The 16195-nt window shown below is 46.0% G+C and overlaps 2 protein-coding genes across 3 annotated transcripts; one reads left to right on the top strand and one right to left on the bottom strand.

Moving 5' to 3' along the window:
- LOC133929075 (alanine--glyoxylate aminotransferase 2 homolog 3, mitochondrial-like) lies at positions 1 to 3987 on the top strand. Its single transcript, XM_062375668.1, has 9 exons — positions 1 to 323; positions 1779 to 2009; positions 2122 to 2292; positions 2506 to 2649; positions 2730 to 2909; positions 2996 to 3221; positions 3317 to 3430; positions 3524 to 3610; positions 3708 to 3987. The coding sequence occupies exons 1-9, from the start codon at positions 81 to 83 to the stop codon at positions 3749 to 3751; spliced, it is 1440 nt and encodes a 479-aa protein (XP_062231652.1). The 5' UTR covers positions 1 to 80; the 3' UTR covers positions 3752 to 3987.
- A 193-nt stretch (positions 3988 to 4180) lies between these two features.
- LOC133929074 (TOM1-like protein 6) lies at positions 4181 to 14672 on the bottom strand. Of its 2 annotated transcripts, none has more exons than XM_062375666.1 (8): positions 14409 to 14672; positions 13221 to 13299; positions 12946 to 13044; positions 11947 to 12090; positions 6107 to 6255; positions 5837 to 6004; positions 5427 to 5654; positions 4181 to 5329 (listed from the first exon to the last, which is right to left on the bottom strand). In XM_062375666.1, the coding sequence occupies exons 1-8, from the start codon at positions 14546 to 14548 to the stop codon at positions 4411 to 4413; spliced, it is 1926 nt and encodes a 641-aa protein (XP_062231650.1). In that variant the 5' UTR covers positions 14549 to 14672; the 3' UTR covers positions 4181 to 4410. The 2 variants fall into 2 exon arrangements, with proteins under 2 accessions (XP_062231650.1, XP_062231651.1); XM_062375667.1 differs by having other exon boundaries at positions 11947 to 12060.
- Positions 14673 to 16195: the final 1523 nt, after the last annotated feature.

Here is a 16195-nt window from a genome sequence, read left to right as displayed (position 1 = left end):
CCCCGAGAATGCAGTAACCAGCTCACATACACGCGCCGCTACGGGAGCCCCCACCAGCAGAGAGAGAACCAGAGCCGGACATGCAGCGCCTCGCCTCCTCCCGGAGGCTCCTCCAGGCCGCGCTCGCCCCCGGCCGGGCCAACTCTAGCCTATCCGCCGCCGCAGCCTCCGTCGCCGCGCCCGCGCCGGAGAATGACGCCGCCCCGAAGATGCCGCGCTTCGACTACACGCCGCCGCCGTACGACGGGCCGCGGGCGGAGGAGATCTTCCGGAAGCGGGCCGAGTTCCTCAGCCCTTCCCTCTTCCACTTCTACGACCGCCCGGTACGTTTGCCACCCTCCTCACCACCACCACTCCAGTTTCTTGGGAAGGAACCAGATTGATAGAAAAAAAAAAGGGGGGAAGACTGTGATTTCACCTTCGATTTCCGTCTTTTTCGCGGGGAAACTGCACCGATTGGACAGTGGATCAGTTAGATGAACTATCGAACTGCAACATTTTTCGGAACTGCTGCAGTTTTGTGCTAATTCTGCAACAACCATTAATTTTTTAAATGATCAAGGCATACGCATCTTTAATTTTTTTAAAATTCGTAAAGTTTGCTGCTTTTGCTATCGATCTCTTGCTGGTCGCTTTTAGTCGTCTTTTCATTAGTCATTTTGCACAGTACTGTAGCGATTTCTGTCGTTTTCCGGTAGGTTTGGTAGGAATGCTGCCATATGCTCAAACCTGACCTTATCGGAAGTCAGGTGAGATCTGATAATCACGAAGCTAAAGCTCTGTCTCAAGGTATCATTCAGAATCTTCAAGATGCTACTAGCCACAAATTCTGCATTGCTGGCAGTACCACTAGAATTCGGATCATCTAACCTCCCTACTACACACTATGCTGCCATGGGACTTGAGTGTGAATCAAGCACAGAAATTTTAGTTGATAGTCCCTGTCTCTAGAGGACCATGATTTTTTTATGTGTAATAGCAGAATGTTTCCAGTCTGATAAGTATAGATGATAAGTGATCTTGCATTTCTGAAAAGAAATGAGAAGTGATAGGTGACCTTTGGAAATAGGCTTTCCTGGGTTGTTGCAAGTTCGAGGCTTTCTGATGGTTTGTGAAAATACAGAGCTTGAAAATACAGAGCTGCACAGCTGTGCCTGCAAACATGTAATGAAGTAAATCAGGGTTTTATATGCCTCTACAGACTAATTTGCGCAACTACATCTTGTGTCAGATCTCACACATCTGTGTCGGCGCCACTTGTTTCTCTGTTTCTAAAAATACATTGTTACTGACAGCACAGCATTATAAAACTGCACACGCATTGCCAAAGTACATAAACAAGGTTTACGGTTGGATTCCTGACCAAACAGTGTACCTAACTTGCTGACTCCGATCGCACGGGAGCTCATGTGCCGTACTCAGAGAAACACGTTTGTCATGCATCAAATACTTTCAAAGTGGATACTTTTCTTATTTGATATAGTTGGACGAAAAGGAAGAGAAAACAATCAGCTAGCTCTTTGAGATCCACTTGCATCCCTGAAAAGAAGGAAACAGCAAAGTTAGCACTGCATGTTGTCATTCTGCCATTAGTTATTAATATGTGAAACTGTCTGAGTGCTTCTTGTAGGATTTGATGTGATAATCCGATCAGGTATAGCATTTTGCCAGTTAAGCAATACAAGCTGATGTTGTGGGAAGTGGTATAACATTATTGCATTTTTTGAGAAGTTCCGGTCCTGAAATTTGACCATTTTAGCATGCAATAATTATTGCAGTTGAACATAGTCGATGGAAAGATGCAGTACCTGTTCGACGAGGATGGCCGCCGTTACCTGGATTCTTTCGGTGGCATCGCAACAGTTTGTTGTGGGCACTGCCATCCTGATGTGGTGGAAGCCATAATCAAGCAGTCAAAGAGGATACAGCATTCCACAGTTCTATATCTCAATCATGCCATTGCGGATTTTGCCGAGGCATTGGCATCCAAAATGCCTGGTGATCTGAAGGTATTCTTAGCCTTGGAAAAAGTTTGCATATTTCTGTATCCGAAGTTAATTTAGAAATACACATTCTTTTGGGTGATTGAGCCTCACGTGAAGCTGTTGTTGTTCTTTTCAGGTTGTTTTCTTTACAAATTCTGGCACGGAGGCAAATGAGCTTGCACTGATGATTGCACGGCTTTACACTGGCTGCAATGACATCATCTCGCTTAGGAATGGATACCACGGGAATGCTAGTGGAACAATGGGTGTTACCGCTCAATCCAACTGGAAATTCAATGTTGTTCAGGTACGTGCCTGTTTCGTTTCCAGCACTGCACATCAGGTAGCCCACAAGATTTTACCTATTGATCACTACATGCAAGCTAATGAAGTTCTGTAGCTACATGCATCGGTCCCTTGTTCTTTACGCTCTTGTATTTTAGAAACGTCATTTAGTATCTTGTTTGTGGCAAAGCACCACCATGATGAATTGATGATTGTTCATTGATGACGTGTCCAGACGGGAGTGCACCATGCGCTTAACCCAGACCCCTACAGAGGTGCTTTTGGTTCAGATGGAGAAAAGTACGCCAGAGATGTTCAGGAAATCATTGACTTTGGGACTTCAGGGAGCGTCGGTGGTTTCATTTCAGAAGCCATACAGGCATGTCAATACCAAGGCATCTTTAAACATTTCAATGGAAATTGATTTTCCACCCTGAACACAAAAGTTCTTTTCTGAAGGGGGTTGGCGGAATAGTGGAGTTGGCACCGGGATACTTGCCTGCGGCGTACAATATAGTAAGGAAAGCCGGTGGCCTCTGCATCGCGGACGAGGTCCAGGCGGGAGTTGCAAGAACTGGAAGCCACTTCTGGGGATTTGAAGGCCACGGTGTCATCCCAGACATAGTTACCATGGCAAAGGTAAAGTTTGGAAACCTTCCAAGTCGTCAAAATGCACCTCCAGTGCATAGGCCAGTGGCTCACATGTTCCTGCTGTTGATCTTCAGGGTATCGGAAACGGCATACCGGTAGGAGCCGTTGTGACAACGCCTGAGATCGCTAAGGTGTTGACCCGAAGAAGTTACTTCAACACCTTCGGCGGTAACCCTGTCAGCACCGCAGGCGGGCACGCCGTTCTCAAAGTGCTGGAGAAGGAGAAGCTCCAGGAGAATGCGTTTGTTGTAGGCTCCTATCTGAAGGAACGGCTGAACATGCTGAAAGAGAAGCATGACAGTAAGTAGGCCAATGAAACAAATCACCTCGCGCCGCATACGCTTACATCAGGCCACTGCAACTCGTTACTTACATTTGGCTCACCTGTTCTTCAGTCATCGGTGATGTTAGAGGGAGAGGCTTCCTTCTTGGAGTTGAGCTGGTGACGGATCGCCAAGCGAAAACCCCGGCCAAAGCTGAGATCTCGCGTGTCATGAACCACATGAAAGGTGCGTGCGTTGAGCTTCGACTCCCTCTTCCGGGTTTGCAGCTGGATGTAGAACTCGTCTCTGATCTGAGTTCCCTTTCTTCTTGATGAACAGATATGGGCGTGTTGGTTGGGAAGGGTGGGTTCCATGGGAACGTGTTCAGGATCACACCGCCGTTGTGCTTCACCAAAGAGGACGCCGGTAAGGATCTGCTTCCCTGCTGAAGCATTCCTCTTACATCTTAACCTGTGCTCCGTAACTATGCCACGCACGGAATGATGGACAACTTCGCTTGCAGATTTCTTCATTGAGGTGATGGACATTGCGCTCTCGAAGCTGTGAGGCAGCTGGGCGAAGCTGGTGCCATGTACATTCGTCGGTCCCTTGGCTTGGGATTGTTATACATAAATAAGAGGCGATTAGTGAGACAGCACCTCGTTGTCTCATAATCTGTCTTGCAGACCCATGACGCCAAGATGCTCACCAGCTCCAGCTGTCATCTAGTCTGCTGTACTTTAATATTTCAGCTTGTCATTCTGAACAGCGACTGTTCGTGACCAATAATCTCTTCTTCCTAATCGGGTGTCGTATGTGCCAGTTCTTAGACATTTTCCTACCAATGTCAATGCTCAAGAAATTCAAAACTATGACTAGGCAATACCAGTGATTTCGCCAGTGAAGTTACAAAGAAGTTGTATGCAGAGAATTTTACGCACCAAATGAATATAAGCAAATGCTTAGCTACATGGCAATGATGCAACAGACTCAACGGGGAAGAAACAGTCAATGGTTATGTTCTATTAACAAGCCACCCTCACGAGAATGTCATTGGTGATCCTTAGCAGTGACGCTCTACCATCTCTACTAAAATACACACGCGGCAACGCCGAAATTAACCAATGTAACCAACAGGCGAACTGAACGGATATATAGCAAATTTACATCAAGCCAAATGACAGTACCAAGTAAATTATGGCCATCTAAATTTGGGCTTGGGAGACCTATTTCTTTCCACCAATCATAGGCTGACCAGCACCCTTCGGACTGGGAATGCTGGTCGATCTATTCATCTTGCTTCCACCAAAACTCTTCGAGTCAATCAAATCACCAAATAAATTGTCGGGTATGTAATACGGTCTGGTTACCGCCGCCGAAGTTTCTTTTGGCTGTTGATTCCCATTCATCCGAGCATCTGAAGCCATGCTCGGGCCATTGCTCGTTTGAGAACCAAAGGAATTGTACTTTTGCATCGGCTTGGGGGCTGGAGATGATACATGTTGTATCAACGGAGCAGCATACGATTGTGATGGAGCTGGATATATTGCAGGCTGGATTAGTTGAGTTGGATATGTTGTAGGGGCAACAGAAGCAACATGAGGGTTTGGCATTTGATATGTTGCAGGATGAAAAGGGTTAGTTGAGTTGGCACTTGCAGGCATAGCCCATGGCGGTGCCGGATAGCTAGATCCATATTGTGGGGGTTGAGTTGGGTATGCTACAGGCTGTGCACCCTGTCCAGTTTGGGCCCAAGGTGCAACATAGTTGTTGTACGGAGCATATCCCTTATTTGTTGGATAAGCTTGGTTGTTGGAAGGGTAATTTGCCCCATTCGCCGCAGTAGGCTGATAGTTCGGCAGTACTTCTGGCCCATTTGACATGACACTCTGCTGAGTTCCATTTTGGTTCTGTGTTGAAGAATCTGCAGATTCTTCAGGAGGACTGTATAAGGTGAGGCTGAGAAGGTCAATCATGTCCTGCTCTTTGGTCCTAGTACCACTAACAGGAGTTGAGTCAAGAGGAACCAGTGCATTGCTCGCGACGGAAGATGAGACTACAGAAAGTACTGGATCAACAGGTACAAGAGCCTGATCACCAGCACTGGATGATGCCTCATAGCTGCTTACCACAGATTTGTTTTTTCTGCAAATACATAAAAAAAATATAACAGATTAATTGCTAATTCCTTGAAAAAATGCTACTCGGGATTGCCTGACGCCTCTTACAGGCTACTACGTACCTTTTAGCTATCTGAGCGAACTCATCATCTTCATCCTCTTCATCAGGAGCCTTGGTATGTGCAGTTGCAGGCGCAGATGGCTGTGGAGTTGGATCCTCTCTGCGTATGTCTTCTCTACTTGGTGTTTCAACTGGTAACGGAGAACCAGAAGCAATGGTATCATGTTTTGCGAGTACACTCTGTATGCGATCATTTATTTCTAGGCCTTGCTTTAGTAGTTCCTCATCCCTAAACAACAGGAACCACAAAATTTCACATTATCATATTTTTTATGCACTACATGTCTACACCATTTAGCAGTAGATGTCATAAAATTGCAAAATGTGAATCATGCTTATGATTAACCTACGGTACCATACATTAACAAAGACGAAAGGCAGCTCTGTATAATCTGAGATCGATCAGCTTACCCTGTGGAACTGACAAACCGCATGAGCTTTTCTTGATTTGAGCAACATTGGCGTACAAGATCTGTAATTATTTCATCTTTAACAGCCATGCGATCAGCAGGATTCAAAGCGTTCACCATATCACACAGTAGTTCTGTTGCATTTCTAATATTATTCAAGCCCTCCAAACTGAACAAAAAAGAGAGAAAGGTATAGCCATAACATGCAGTAATAAAGCAGAAAGATAGAATTAGACGAATTAAATAACTCGATGATATAGAAGATAGCAACCTCAATGTTTCAACATCAGATGACATTCTCTCATTTAGACTTCCAGTAGGATATCTAGGTGAACCATAGGCCTGAGAATGATGTGTTGCAGGAGGAGTAAATATTGGAGGAGCATCTACAGGACGTCGTGGGAACATTACTCCTGACCTCTGTAAAAGATTTCGACATAAGAAAATATGATCAAATTCTGGTACTATAATTCCCTCAAATGTAAAAAGTAAATAATTATCCATCACTGATGCACTTGTGCTTTGAATATTTCTTTCAGGGTGAAGGAAGATTTGAGAGAAAATCCACACACATTCTCATTCATGCCGTGCCATGTTTATATACACACAAGGCAGGCTGGATTACAGGGAGAGCCTAATCGTGTACAGCTAGGCGATTTACAAAATAATCCTATGGTTAATGCTAGGATCCTGCCACCTGTTATCCAAGGAAGGCCAGCTGCTATTGCCATGAATAGCAGCAGCCAAGATAATATTCCAACAGCCCCCTGCAGTGTCAACCAGGAGTGGAGCGGATGTTGAGACTGGACCAGAATTCGGAGAATATTGTGGTACTATAATTCCCTCAAATGTAAAAAGTAAATAATTATCCATCACTGATGCACTTGTGCTTTGAATATTTCTTTCAGGGTGAAGGAAGATTTGAGAGAAAATCCACACACATTCTCATTCATGCCGTGCCATGTTTATATACACACAAGGCAGGCTGGATTACAGGGAGAGCCTAATCGTGTACAGCTAGGCGATTTACAAAATAATCCTATGGTTAATGCTAGGATCCTGCCACCTGTTATCCAAGGAAGGCCAGCTGCTATTGCCATGAATAGCAGCAGCCAAGATAATATTCCAACAGCCCCCTGCAGTGTCAACCAGGAGTGGAGCGGATGTTGAGACTGGACCAGAATTCGGAGAATATTGTGGTCAGCAGTCCCTTTGTGAAGATATCCGCATACTGTAGGGAGGTCGGAACATGAAGGATATGAACATCACCAAGTGCGACCCATTCTCGAACGAAATGTAAGTCGATCTCCACGTGTTTGGTGCATTGATGTTGCACCGGATTAGTGGAGAGGTAGACTGCACTGATGTTGTCGCAGTAGACGATGGTAGCCTTCTGAAGAGGGCGATGGAGCTCGGTGAGAAGTTGACGAAGATAGCAAGCCTCAGCCACAGCGTTGGCTACGCCACGGTACTCGGCCTCAACACTAGAGCGAGACACAATGTGTTAGCGCTTTGAGGACCATGAAATGAGGTTATCTCCAGGAAGACAGTACACGAAAGTGGAACATTGTGTATCGGGGTAGCCGGCCCAGTCAGCATCGGAGTAGACAATGAGGTTGTTGGCAAAGCCGTGGAACAGTTGAAGACTATGTTCCAATGTGCCTTTGATGTACCTCAAAATCCGTATGATGAGGGAGAGATGTTGTTCCCGAGGATCATGCATATGTAGGCACACCTGCTGCACTGTATGGCTGATGTCTGGGCAGGTCAGGGTGAGGTATTGGAGGGCACTAGCGAGACTCCTTATAGAGTGTTGGATCATATACGGGATCACCAGCAGCAGCAGGTAGCTTGGACCTGACTTCAATAGGTGTGGTGCAGGGGTTGCATTTGGACATCTTAGCACGCTCAAGGATCTCGGCGGCTTACTTATCTTGAGAGAGGAAGATGCCACAGGGAGAGCAATGAGCTGTAACGCCAAGGAAGTAGTGGAGGGCGCCAAGATCAGTCATGGCGAATTCTTGCCGAAGAGCTGCAATCACCCGTTGAAGTAGAGGTATGTTGGAAGTTGTGAGGACGATGTCGTCGACGTACAACAGTAGGTAGGCGAGCTCGGAGCCGTTGCTGTAGATGAAGAGTGATGTGTCAGACTTGGACTCCTGAAAGCCGATGGAGAGGAATGGTTGTACCAAGCGTGTGGCACTTGTTTGAGCCCATAGAGGGACTTGTTGAGGCGGCACACGTGGTCGGGTCGCGTGGAGTCAACGAAGCCAGATGGCTGCTGGCAGTACACGGTCTCAGTAAGTGTGCCATGCAAAGAAGCATTTTTTATGTCCAGTTGATGGATGGGCCAGTTGATACAGACCGTGAGGGAGAGGACGGTGCAGATGGTGGCCGGTTTGACGATGGAGCTGAATATTTTGTCGTAGTCAAGGCCAGACTGTTGCGAGAAACCCCGCATATACCGAGCTAAGGACCCATCAGAGTTGTGCTTGTGGCGGTACACCCACTTGTCGGAGACGATGTTCACGTTCGGAGGGGCAAGAACGAGATCCCACGTCCGATTGGTTGTGAGAGCATTGAATTCATCAACCATGGCTGCACGCTAATGCGGGTCAATGAGGGCACCACGGTACGTCTTCGGTAAGGGAGAGGGGGTGTCCATTGTTGAAGCCTGGAACGTGGGGAAGACCCGGGGCACTCGAATGCCATCCTTGCTGCGGGTGCGCATAGGATGGTCGTTTGTCGTCGCTAGGACGCGGACCACAAGGAAGCGAAGTTGCACGGTAGCCAGTGCTTTGTGGGTCACCGCAGGTGTTGGAGAGGGCACAGGCGGCACTGCAGGAGAAGGCCAGCGCACGTAGACCTAGGTCACCGGCCGCAACTGTGCATCACGCAGGACGCCAGGCGAGAGGCCGAGTGAGGGTGCACCGGAGGAAGCCGCTGCGCACGTCGCTTTGCTTGATGGAGCACCGAGGTAGGCCGCGCGTGAAGAGGGGGGGCCAGGCATGGGCGGCGCGGCGCTAGACGTTGCACCACTAGACGCTGGTCGTAGCGCTGGAGCCGCATGGGGAGAAGGGCTAGGGACGGTGGGGGCGTTGGATACCCCAAGCGGTGTAGGTGTGGAGCTTGGCAGAGTGTCAGCTGCGGACACGCCAGACGCATCGTGGGGTTCCAGTGCATCACCTGTGCCGGACTGGTTGGGTTCAGTCCATGCGCTGGCCATGGGTGGTGCCATGACTGGAAAGACAGGTCCATCTACATCAAAAAAAGAATATGTGAAGGGGGTGAGATGCAATTCACTGGCAAAGGGAAATGTTAGTTCATAAAAAATCACATGTCGAGATATGATGATGCGATTTGTGGCGAGGTTGAGACATTTGTAACCCTTATGATCCGTAGGATAACCAAGAAAAATGCACTCGGCGGAGCGTGGTGCAAGTTTGTGTGGGATGGTAGCGGACATATTGGGATAACAGCGGCAGTCGAAAGTGCGAAGATGATCATATTTGGGGGTTAACCGAACAGGGATCGATGAGGAGTGGAATGTTGTAAGGTTTTGGTAGGGTGAAGATTAAAGAGGTGTGTGGCTGTTTGGAGGGCTTCAACCCAGAATGAGGCAGAGATGCTTGAAAAAGAAGGATGCGCATGATGTTGTTTGTAGAGCGTATGACTTGTTTGGCCTTGCCATTTTGCTGGGACATGTGTGGACAGGAAGCACGAAGCGTGATTCCATGCGCTAAAAGGAAGTCGCGGGCTGCAACATTGTCAAACTCGCGGCCATTGTTGCATTGGATGGACTGAATGTGAGAGTTGAATTGAGCGTGGTCATATGCGCAAAAAAAATTGAGTGTAGAGAAGGTGTCTGATTTTAATCTGAGGGGGAGTGTCCATAGATAATGGGTAAAATCATCAAGACAGACTATTTAAAACCAGAAACACTCAAAATAAGCGATGTCCACAAATCACAATGAAGCAACTCAAACGGTTTAGTTGTTCTTGACATAGAATGTGAAAAAGGAAGACGAACATGACGTCCTAATTGGCATGCGTGACAGAGTGGTGTGACAGATTTATTTTTGTCTATGGAGATAGCATTTGAAGATTGCAACAGGGAGATAGCTTGTGTGCCAGGGTGGCCGAGATGACAATGCCAGGTGGTTACGGACACTGTAGGTGTGGCAAGAGCATGGTGCGTGGATGCAGGCAGGAATGGGTAGAGACCGCCTGAGCTATTGCACCTGTCGATCACCTCCTTGGTTTGAAAATCCTTCACAGACAAACCAAAGGGGTCAAATTCAATAGAGCACATATTATCAGTTGTGAATTTGCAGATGGAAATGAGATTTGTTATGAGCTGTGGGGAAACTAGGACATTGGACAGACAAAGGGGACGAGTTGATTCAAAATGGACGTTGCTGGTAGCGGTGATTGGAAGGGTGGAGCCATTGCCGACAATGACACGTGCTGGTGTGGGGGGAAGGAGATCGGACAGAGGAGAGATTACCAGAGTGTGATGAAAGGTGCGATGAGGCACCTGAGTCCATGTACCAGGTGTCATCTGGTGCTTGTAGGGGCATGGCGTTCAGCGCCTGGATTAGGGACGCCTGGTCCCATGAAGGAGTCGACGCCATACTTGGAGGAGGGGCACCAAAGTCGGGCAGCTGCACATTCTGCGGCAAGTACTGCATTGCCTGCAGGCACGAACGTCACGCCGGACATGCTGCCAGCAGGCGCGCCATGGGCCAAAAACGCCTGGTGAGGAGGACGTCGGTCCACCAGGGCCGCCAGGAGGGGCACCAGGGGTGCTAAGTGCCGCCGACAAGATCTGAATTGTCTCGTTCCAAGGATTAACCCGGAAACCAGGACGATTTGGTGTGTTGGAGTTGTTGCCACCCTTGTTCTTGTTGTGCTTGCACTTGGATTTGCCTTTGCCGGAAGAAGACCTGGACGTTACGGATGGCGGCTTGGATGGAGTCCTAGTGACGAGGGCAATGGCAAGCACATGCTTGCTGATCTTCAGATCAGCCTCCCCAAGGGTGAGACCGAGCCTCAAGGAAAGATGGCAGGGGCGTTCTTGTCTTGATGATAGATGTCATGTGCCTAAAATTTTCACTAAGCCAACGGAGTAATGTGAGGACAAGAGTGTTGGGGGAGACAGGTTGGCCGACGTCGTCGAGAGCGTTAGTAAAAGACTTGACGTGCTGAGAGTAGGCGAGGATCGTCATGTCGCCTTGCGCCAGGTTACGAAAGTCGGCCTCCAAGGCGAGTGCACGCGACGCCTTGTTCTCACAAAACAAGCCTTTGATTTCGCACCATATGGCGTAGGTCGTGGCGCCAGACTTGATGACGGTCTACAAGATCTCGTCGGAGATGGCGGCATAGAGGAGCGCACGGCATAGTCGACCGTCTGCCAAGCCGTCGACGGGGTCGGGTGATGTCGTGCCGTCGATGTGACGAGAAGCACCGAACTTGCCCGCTAGTGTGACGAAGAGTTCACGCCAGCGGGTGTAGTTTGGAGGGTGAAGCTCCAAGGAGAAGGGGATGTGCGCGCGCACATTGATCATGGAGAGAGCGGAAATGGTAGGTGGGGGCTGCGACTACAGTAAGGCTGCAACGATGGCGGCGGCCAGAGCTGCTGCGAGATCCATGGGTGAGCATGGGTGAGTTGTCAGCCATGGCAGATAGGTGGAGGAGGGCAGGATTGTGTGTTAGGCTGATACCATGTGAGAAGGAAGATTTTAGAGAAAATCCACACACATTCTCATTCATGCCGTGCCATGTTTATATTCACACAAGGCAGGCTGGATTACAGGAGGGCAGGATTACAGGGAGAGCCTAATCGTGTACAGCTAGGAGATTTACAAAATAATCCTATGGTTAATGCTATTAATCCTATAGTTAATGCTAGGATCCTGCCACCTGCTATCCAAGGAAGGCCAGCTGCTATTGCCATGAATAGCAGCAGCCAAGATACTATTCCAACACAGGGTATGTTTTAAATACAAATCAATTTAAGAGAACAATATTCAATCTCCATGGCATAGCTCAAGGTTTTATATTGGAAAATATAGTTGCACACCAGACCGACAAGGGGAGTTAGCTGCATACCTTTAGTTCAACGTATGCCCAGTAATACTGTGGATATTTGCCTCCAGGTCCACCAAATGCCTCTTGCCATGAATCCAGAAGTAGTAATGCCTTATCTCTCACTTGCATATCGTGCTGAAAGGATATTCCGAAAATCAATATTTCCTGATATTTAGCATCATGTTATCCATTGATAAGAGAATAGAAGACGCAAATGAATAATAAACCACAGCCTACACAGATCCACAAAGTGCAAGTGGTCTACTGCAAAAATAATGGTTTGCATGAATACAAACTACAAATACGAGCTGCTCATAAAGGAGTAACAGTTAGAAAGTTACTGTAAACAAGAATTATAGTTCGACTAAAACACAAATTGAACAAGTGACTGGTGATTAATGAGTGAGTTATTAGTGAGAAGGAAATAAATACCCTTACTGAACCCAACAGAAATTAAGGAAAATGTGGCTTCAAATAGCCAAACTGATTTTGTGACTGTAAAGACTGATCAACCAACTTTTAACAATACTAGGATAATGAACTTTTAGCAGCTCTGCTACTCGATCTATCGTTAGCAAACACACAAGTAGTCAGTGGATGATATTATAACACTTTAGGCCAATTTGACAACTGGTGACTGTTAGAAGTGCAAAACTAAAATGCAGAGCTGTGCTTCCATGTTCAAACAACATGTGAAAAACTAGCAAAACAAATATGATAGTAAAAACAAAAAAAGAACTTCAAAATATATGCTTAATCATTACGGTAAAAACTTACCTAGTCAATGATTTTTTGTTGTCCTACCTATTATACTCAAGAAAGTAGGAAGCATGCCCCACCAGAGAACTAATATTATTCATAAAGATCTAAAAATATCCAGAAAAAATGTTTATATATACTCTATACTTCTAAAAACATTTAAATTATTGTTGCTGAAACTTCTTAAGGTTGATACTTCTCTCAGAAAACTTAAGCAACATGTGAATAGTAATAAGAGGAGAGGAGGGGTCAGGAAAGTACCCTCTTCTGGACAATTTTGACCATTTCTTGTAAAACATGCTGCTCAACAACTTCAAAACGAACGTATTCACCACAGTTCTTCATCATTGTCTCCAACAACTGCAAAGATTTGGCAAACAGTACAAACAATAAAAACAATTCTCAAGCTAACAGTCAAAGGTCAGTGTAGCAGTAGCTGAGATTGTTCTAAAAAAGTGAAGGTTGTAGAAAATAGTATTTCCACAGAAAAATATTACAGAAATATTATTGATCATGACATAAATTATAGTACGCACCGTCAAAGTAAAAAATTGTACTTTTGGGTCCTTATTCTGCAATCGCTTCTTCACTGCTTTTACCACATCCTTGGTTTGCCTGATTCAGATTGAAAATACATTTGTGCTCAGCAAGGAAAATCGTAACTGAAAATATGTAGGTCAATCTGCATATGTCTCCCATCTGTAAGTTACTAAGCTTTAAACCAACCGGTATAGCTCAACAATTCAGATGCTGTAGTCTTCTAGTGAAATAAAAGATAATAATACTCTGTGCAGCAATGCAACCTCACGCAACATACAACTGCAAATAAATGCCTGGCTGCAACATGGTTAACCAATACCCCAACAGAATACAAATTCAAATGCATTTTTTTTCAAGAACAGCAACTACAATGCAATTGCGACCAAAAGTTACAGAGAGCACTGTTGACAACTGCCAAGATACCAACATCAAACCAGAAGTTTCTAAGGGTAGAATCATGGCCTAAAAGCCATCATATTTCTTCATCACTAATCAAAACTACCTCCAGACTTCATATTTTCAATTTGCTGGAATGAAAAGCGAACGCTTGCACTGACCGCTAAAATTACTCCACATCATTAAGGACACCTATGCAGCTGAGCCCCTTTGCGCTTTGCACCATAGCCACACCATCACCCTCTATGACGATTCCATGAACATTGATAGATACATCTCGGTGGACGCTGACGGGGACTCCACCGGACTCAAGCTACAGTTCCTCATTCACCTTTAAGCTAAAGCCTTTTTCAATACTTGCCACCCCATGCTAAAGTTGACATGCAAACTGCAAAGTCGTTTGCCTGGTGCTTACTGCTCAGTACCCTTTCAGTAACACAGCAACCACAAGAAAAGCAATCTAAAAGACTAAAACTACAGACTGGAGGCTACTTCCTAGAAATCATCTTATCCCGACTTCACCTAGCAGCAGCAACCCCCAAATAGCTCCAAAATTTAAGCCAACCCCGCTTAGCCAATAGGGTCAACGCCCCCAAACCAAAACCACAAGCAGCGTCGCCGCTCCAGCAACGAGAAACAACAGCAAAAAAATCCCCAAGCTTGCTAGCTCCAACCTCCCGTCGCAATTCCCCGCACAAGCATCGAAACAACCACGGCGCCGCGGGCCGCAAGCGAGAAGGGCGGCAGCAGAATAGAGGTAGGAGGGAAGGAGGATGGCGATCGGTCACCAGCGGTCAGCGTTGAGGGTGTCGCAGATTTCGAGGTTGACGGCCCAGTCAGGCCCCTGCAGCAGGTGGCTCGTGGCCTTGTCCACCCGCGACGCCGCCGGCAGCCGCGCCGGCGGCGGGCCCGCCGCCATCGGGTACATCTCCGACCGTCCACCGCCGCCTCTCGCCGCGAAGCGAGGCTGGCTGCCAATTCCAGTGCGGTGCGGAGCTCTGGAAATTCTTCGTTTCCGCACGCGAAGAGGAGGGGCAGGTGGACTTGGGAAGTTGGAGAGAAGAAGCAAAGAAAGCGAGGGCGAGGCTTGGGTGCGCTTTTCTACTTCGGACTCGGCGAGGTACTCCAATGACGCGTGGGCCCTGGACCTACGTGGCAGCGAGGAGCTTGTGTGGGGTTGTTGGAAGGAAATGAGAGGTCCACTGACGGCTGGCCGTTAGTACTTCGTCACCTTTGTACAGAGATTTCTCTCTTTTTCCTTGTCATCTGCTTCTCCGATTTATGTAAAGCATATTTTTATTTAAAAAATCAAACTTGTAATGGTTAACCAAGAATTAGTTAAATTATATGAATATTTAGTTTATAAAAGTTATACCAATAGATTTGTACTTCAAAGTTTTTTAATATTACGTTAATTTTGTAGTAATTGATAATATATCGTAAGAGAATTTAAGGATCAAAATTTATTTTTTAAATTTTTTTAATATAAAATACATCTTTTATAGATGGACTGAGGGAGTACTCCGGATCATGGCTAAATATGTCTACAAAGTCAGGAAAAGATTATTAACCTGTTTTTATTAGGACGAGGAGGCTTCTCCTTGCATCCAATCCAAGGCCTGTTAGGAAGAGGGGATTCCTCATATGAATTATTAGCACTTATTTAAAAATTGAATAAAAAATTTGAAGATTTGGATTTCAATCCTTATTTTCCAAATTCTGAAGTATTGGTCAAAAAGTAAGCCTGGTACTTTTTCTTCCACGTGAGCCAGACCCAAGTCGGACTCACTGTAGTGCTTAGCCAGTTAGCACAAACACATAGAGTCGAAATTAAGGTCTCGTTTGGTAAGCTTCAGGAGCTGATTTTGTGCTGGAATCGCTCTCAGCGCTGTCAAACGAATTGGTTGGAGAGTGATTCCGTACGAGAATCACTTCCCGTTTTGTATAACAGATGGGAGCTGAAAAAACTAGCTTCCACCTAATTCCTGACTGATTCTCCTCGTTTTCAACATAATATTTTCTCAGTAATCACTTCCACTACTAGCATACTAAACAATTTTACAAATAAAATCACTTCCACCACAGAATCACTTCCACCACAAAATCACCCTCACCACAAAATTAGAGCTCTACCAAACGGCCCCTAACTAATTCTATTCAAGGCCATGGTGAGCGTAGCTTAGCCTTAAGTGCCTGTTTGGCAATCCTCTAGTTTCAAGATTTTTAAACTTATTTATTTCTAGCTTTAGAAATTTATACAATTACAGTTATGAATACATTAAAAATGTTTAGATGAGTTATTTTATTTCTATTTAATTTTAAAATAAAACTTAAACTATTTTATATTAACCTATAAATTCAAGATCTAACATGTAGCTATGAGTTAAAGCCCTGCATGATATCAGAGGAAGCAGCTCCGATTCCTGTAGCATATGTTAGAGCAGACTCTTGTTGTGGCCCATTTGAAATTATTAGGATGATCTCGCACATAATATGTTTCTTGCGTCGTTAAACGTACTTAGATGGCAGGCGCGCTACTTGATTTGCTGGGTGCGTTGCGTCAAGAACTGTCCTG

Source organism: Phragmites australis, chromosome 9 (genome assembly GCF_958298935.1).
Source record: "Phragmites australis chromosome 9, lpPhrAust1.1, whole genome shotgun sequence".
NCBI classification, from domain to species: Eukaryota; Viridiplantae; Streptophyta; class Magnoliopsida; order Poales; family Poaceae; genus Phragmites; species Phragmites australis.
This window is presented reverse-complemented; position numbering and strand designations above follow the sequence as displayed.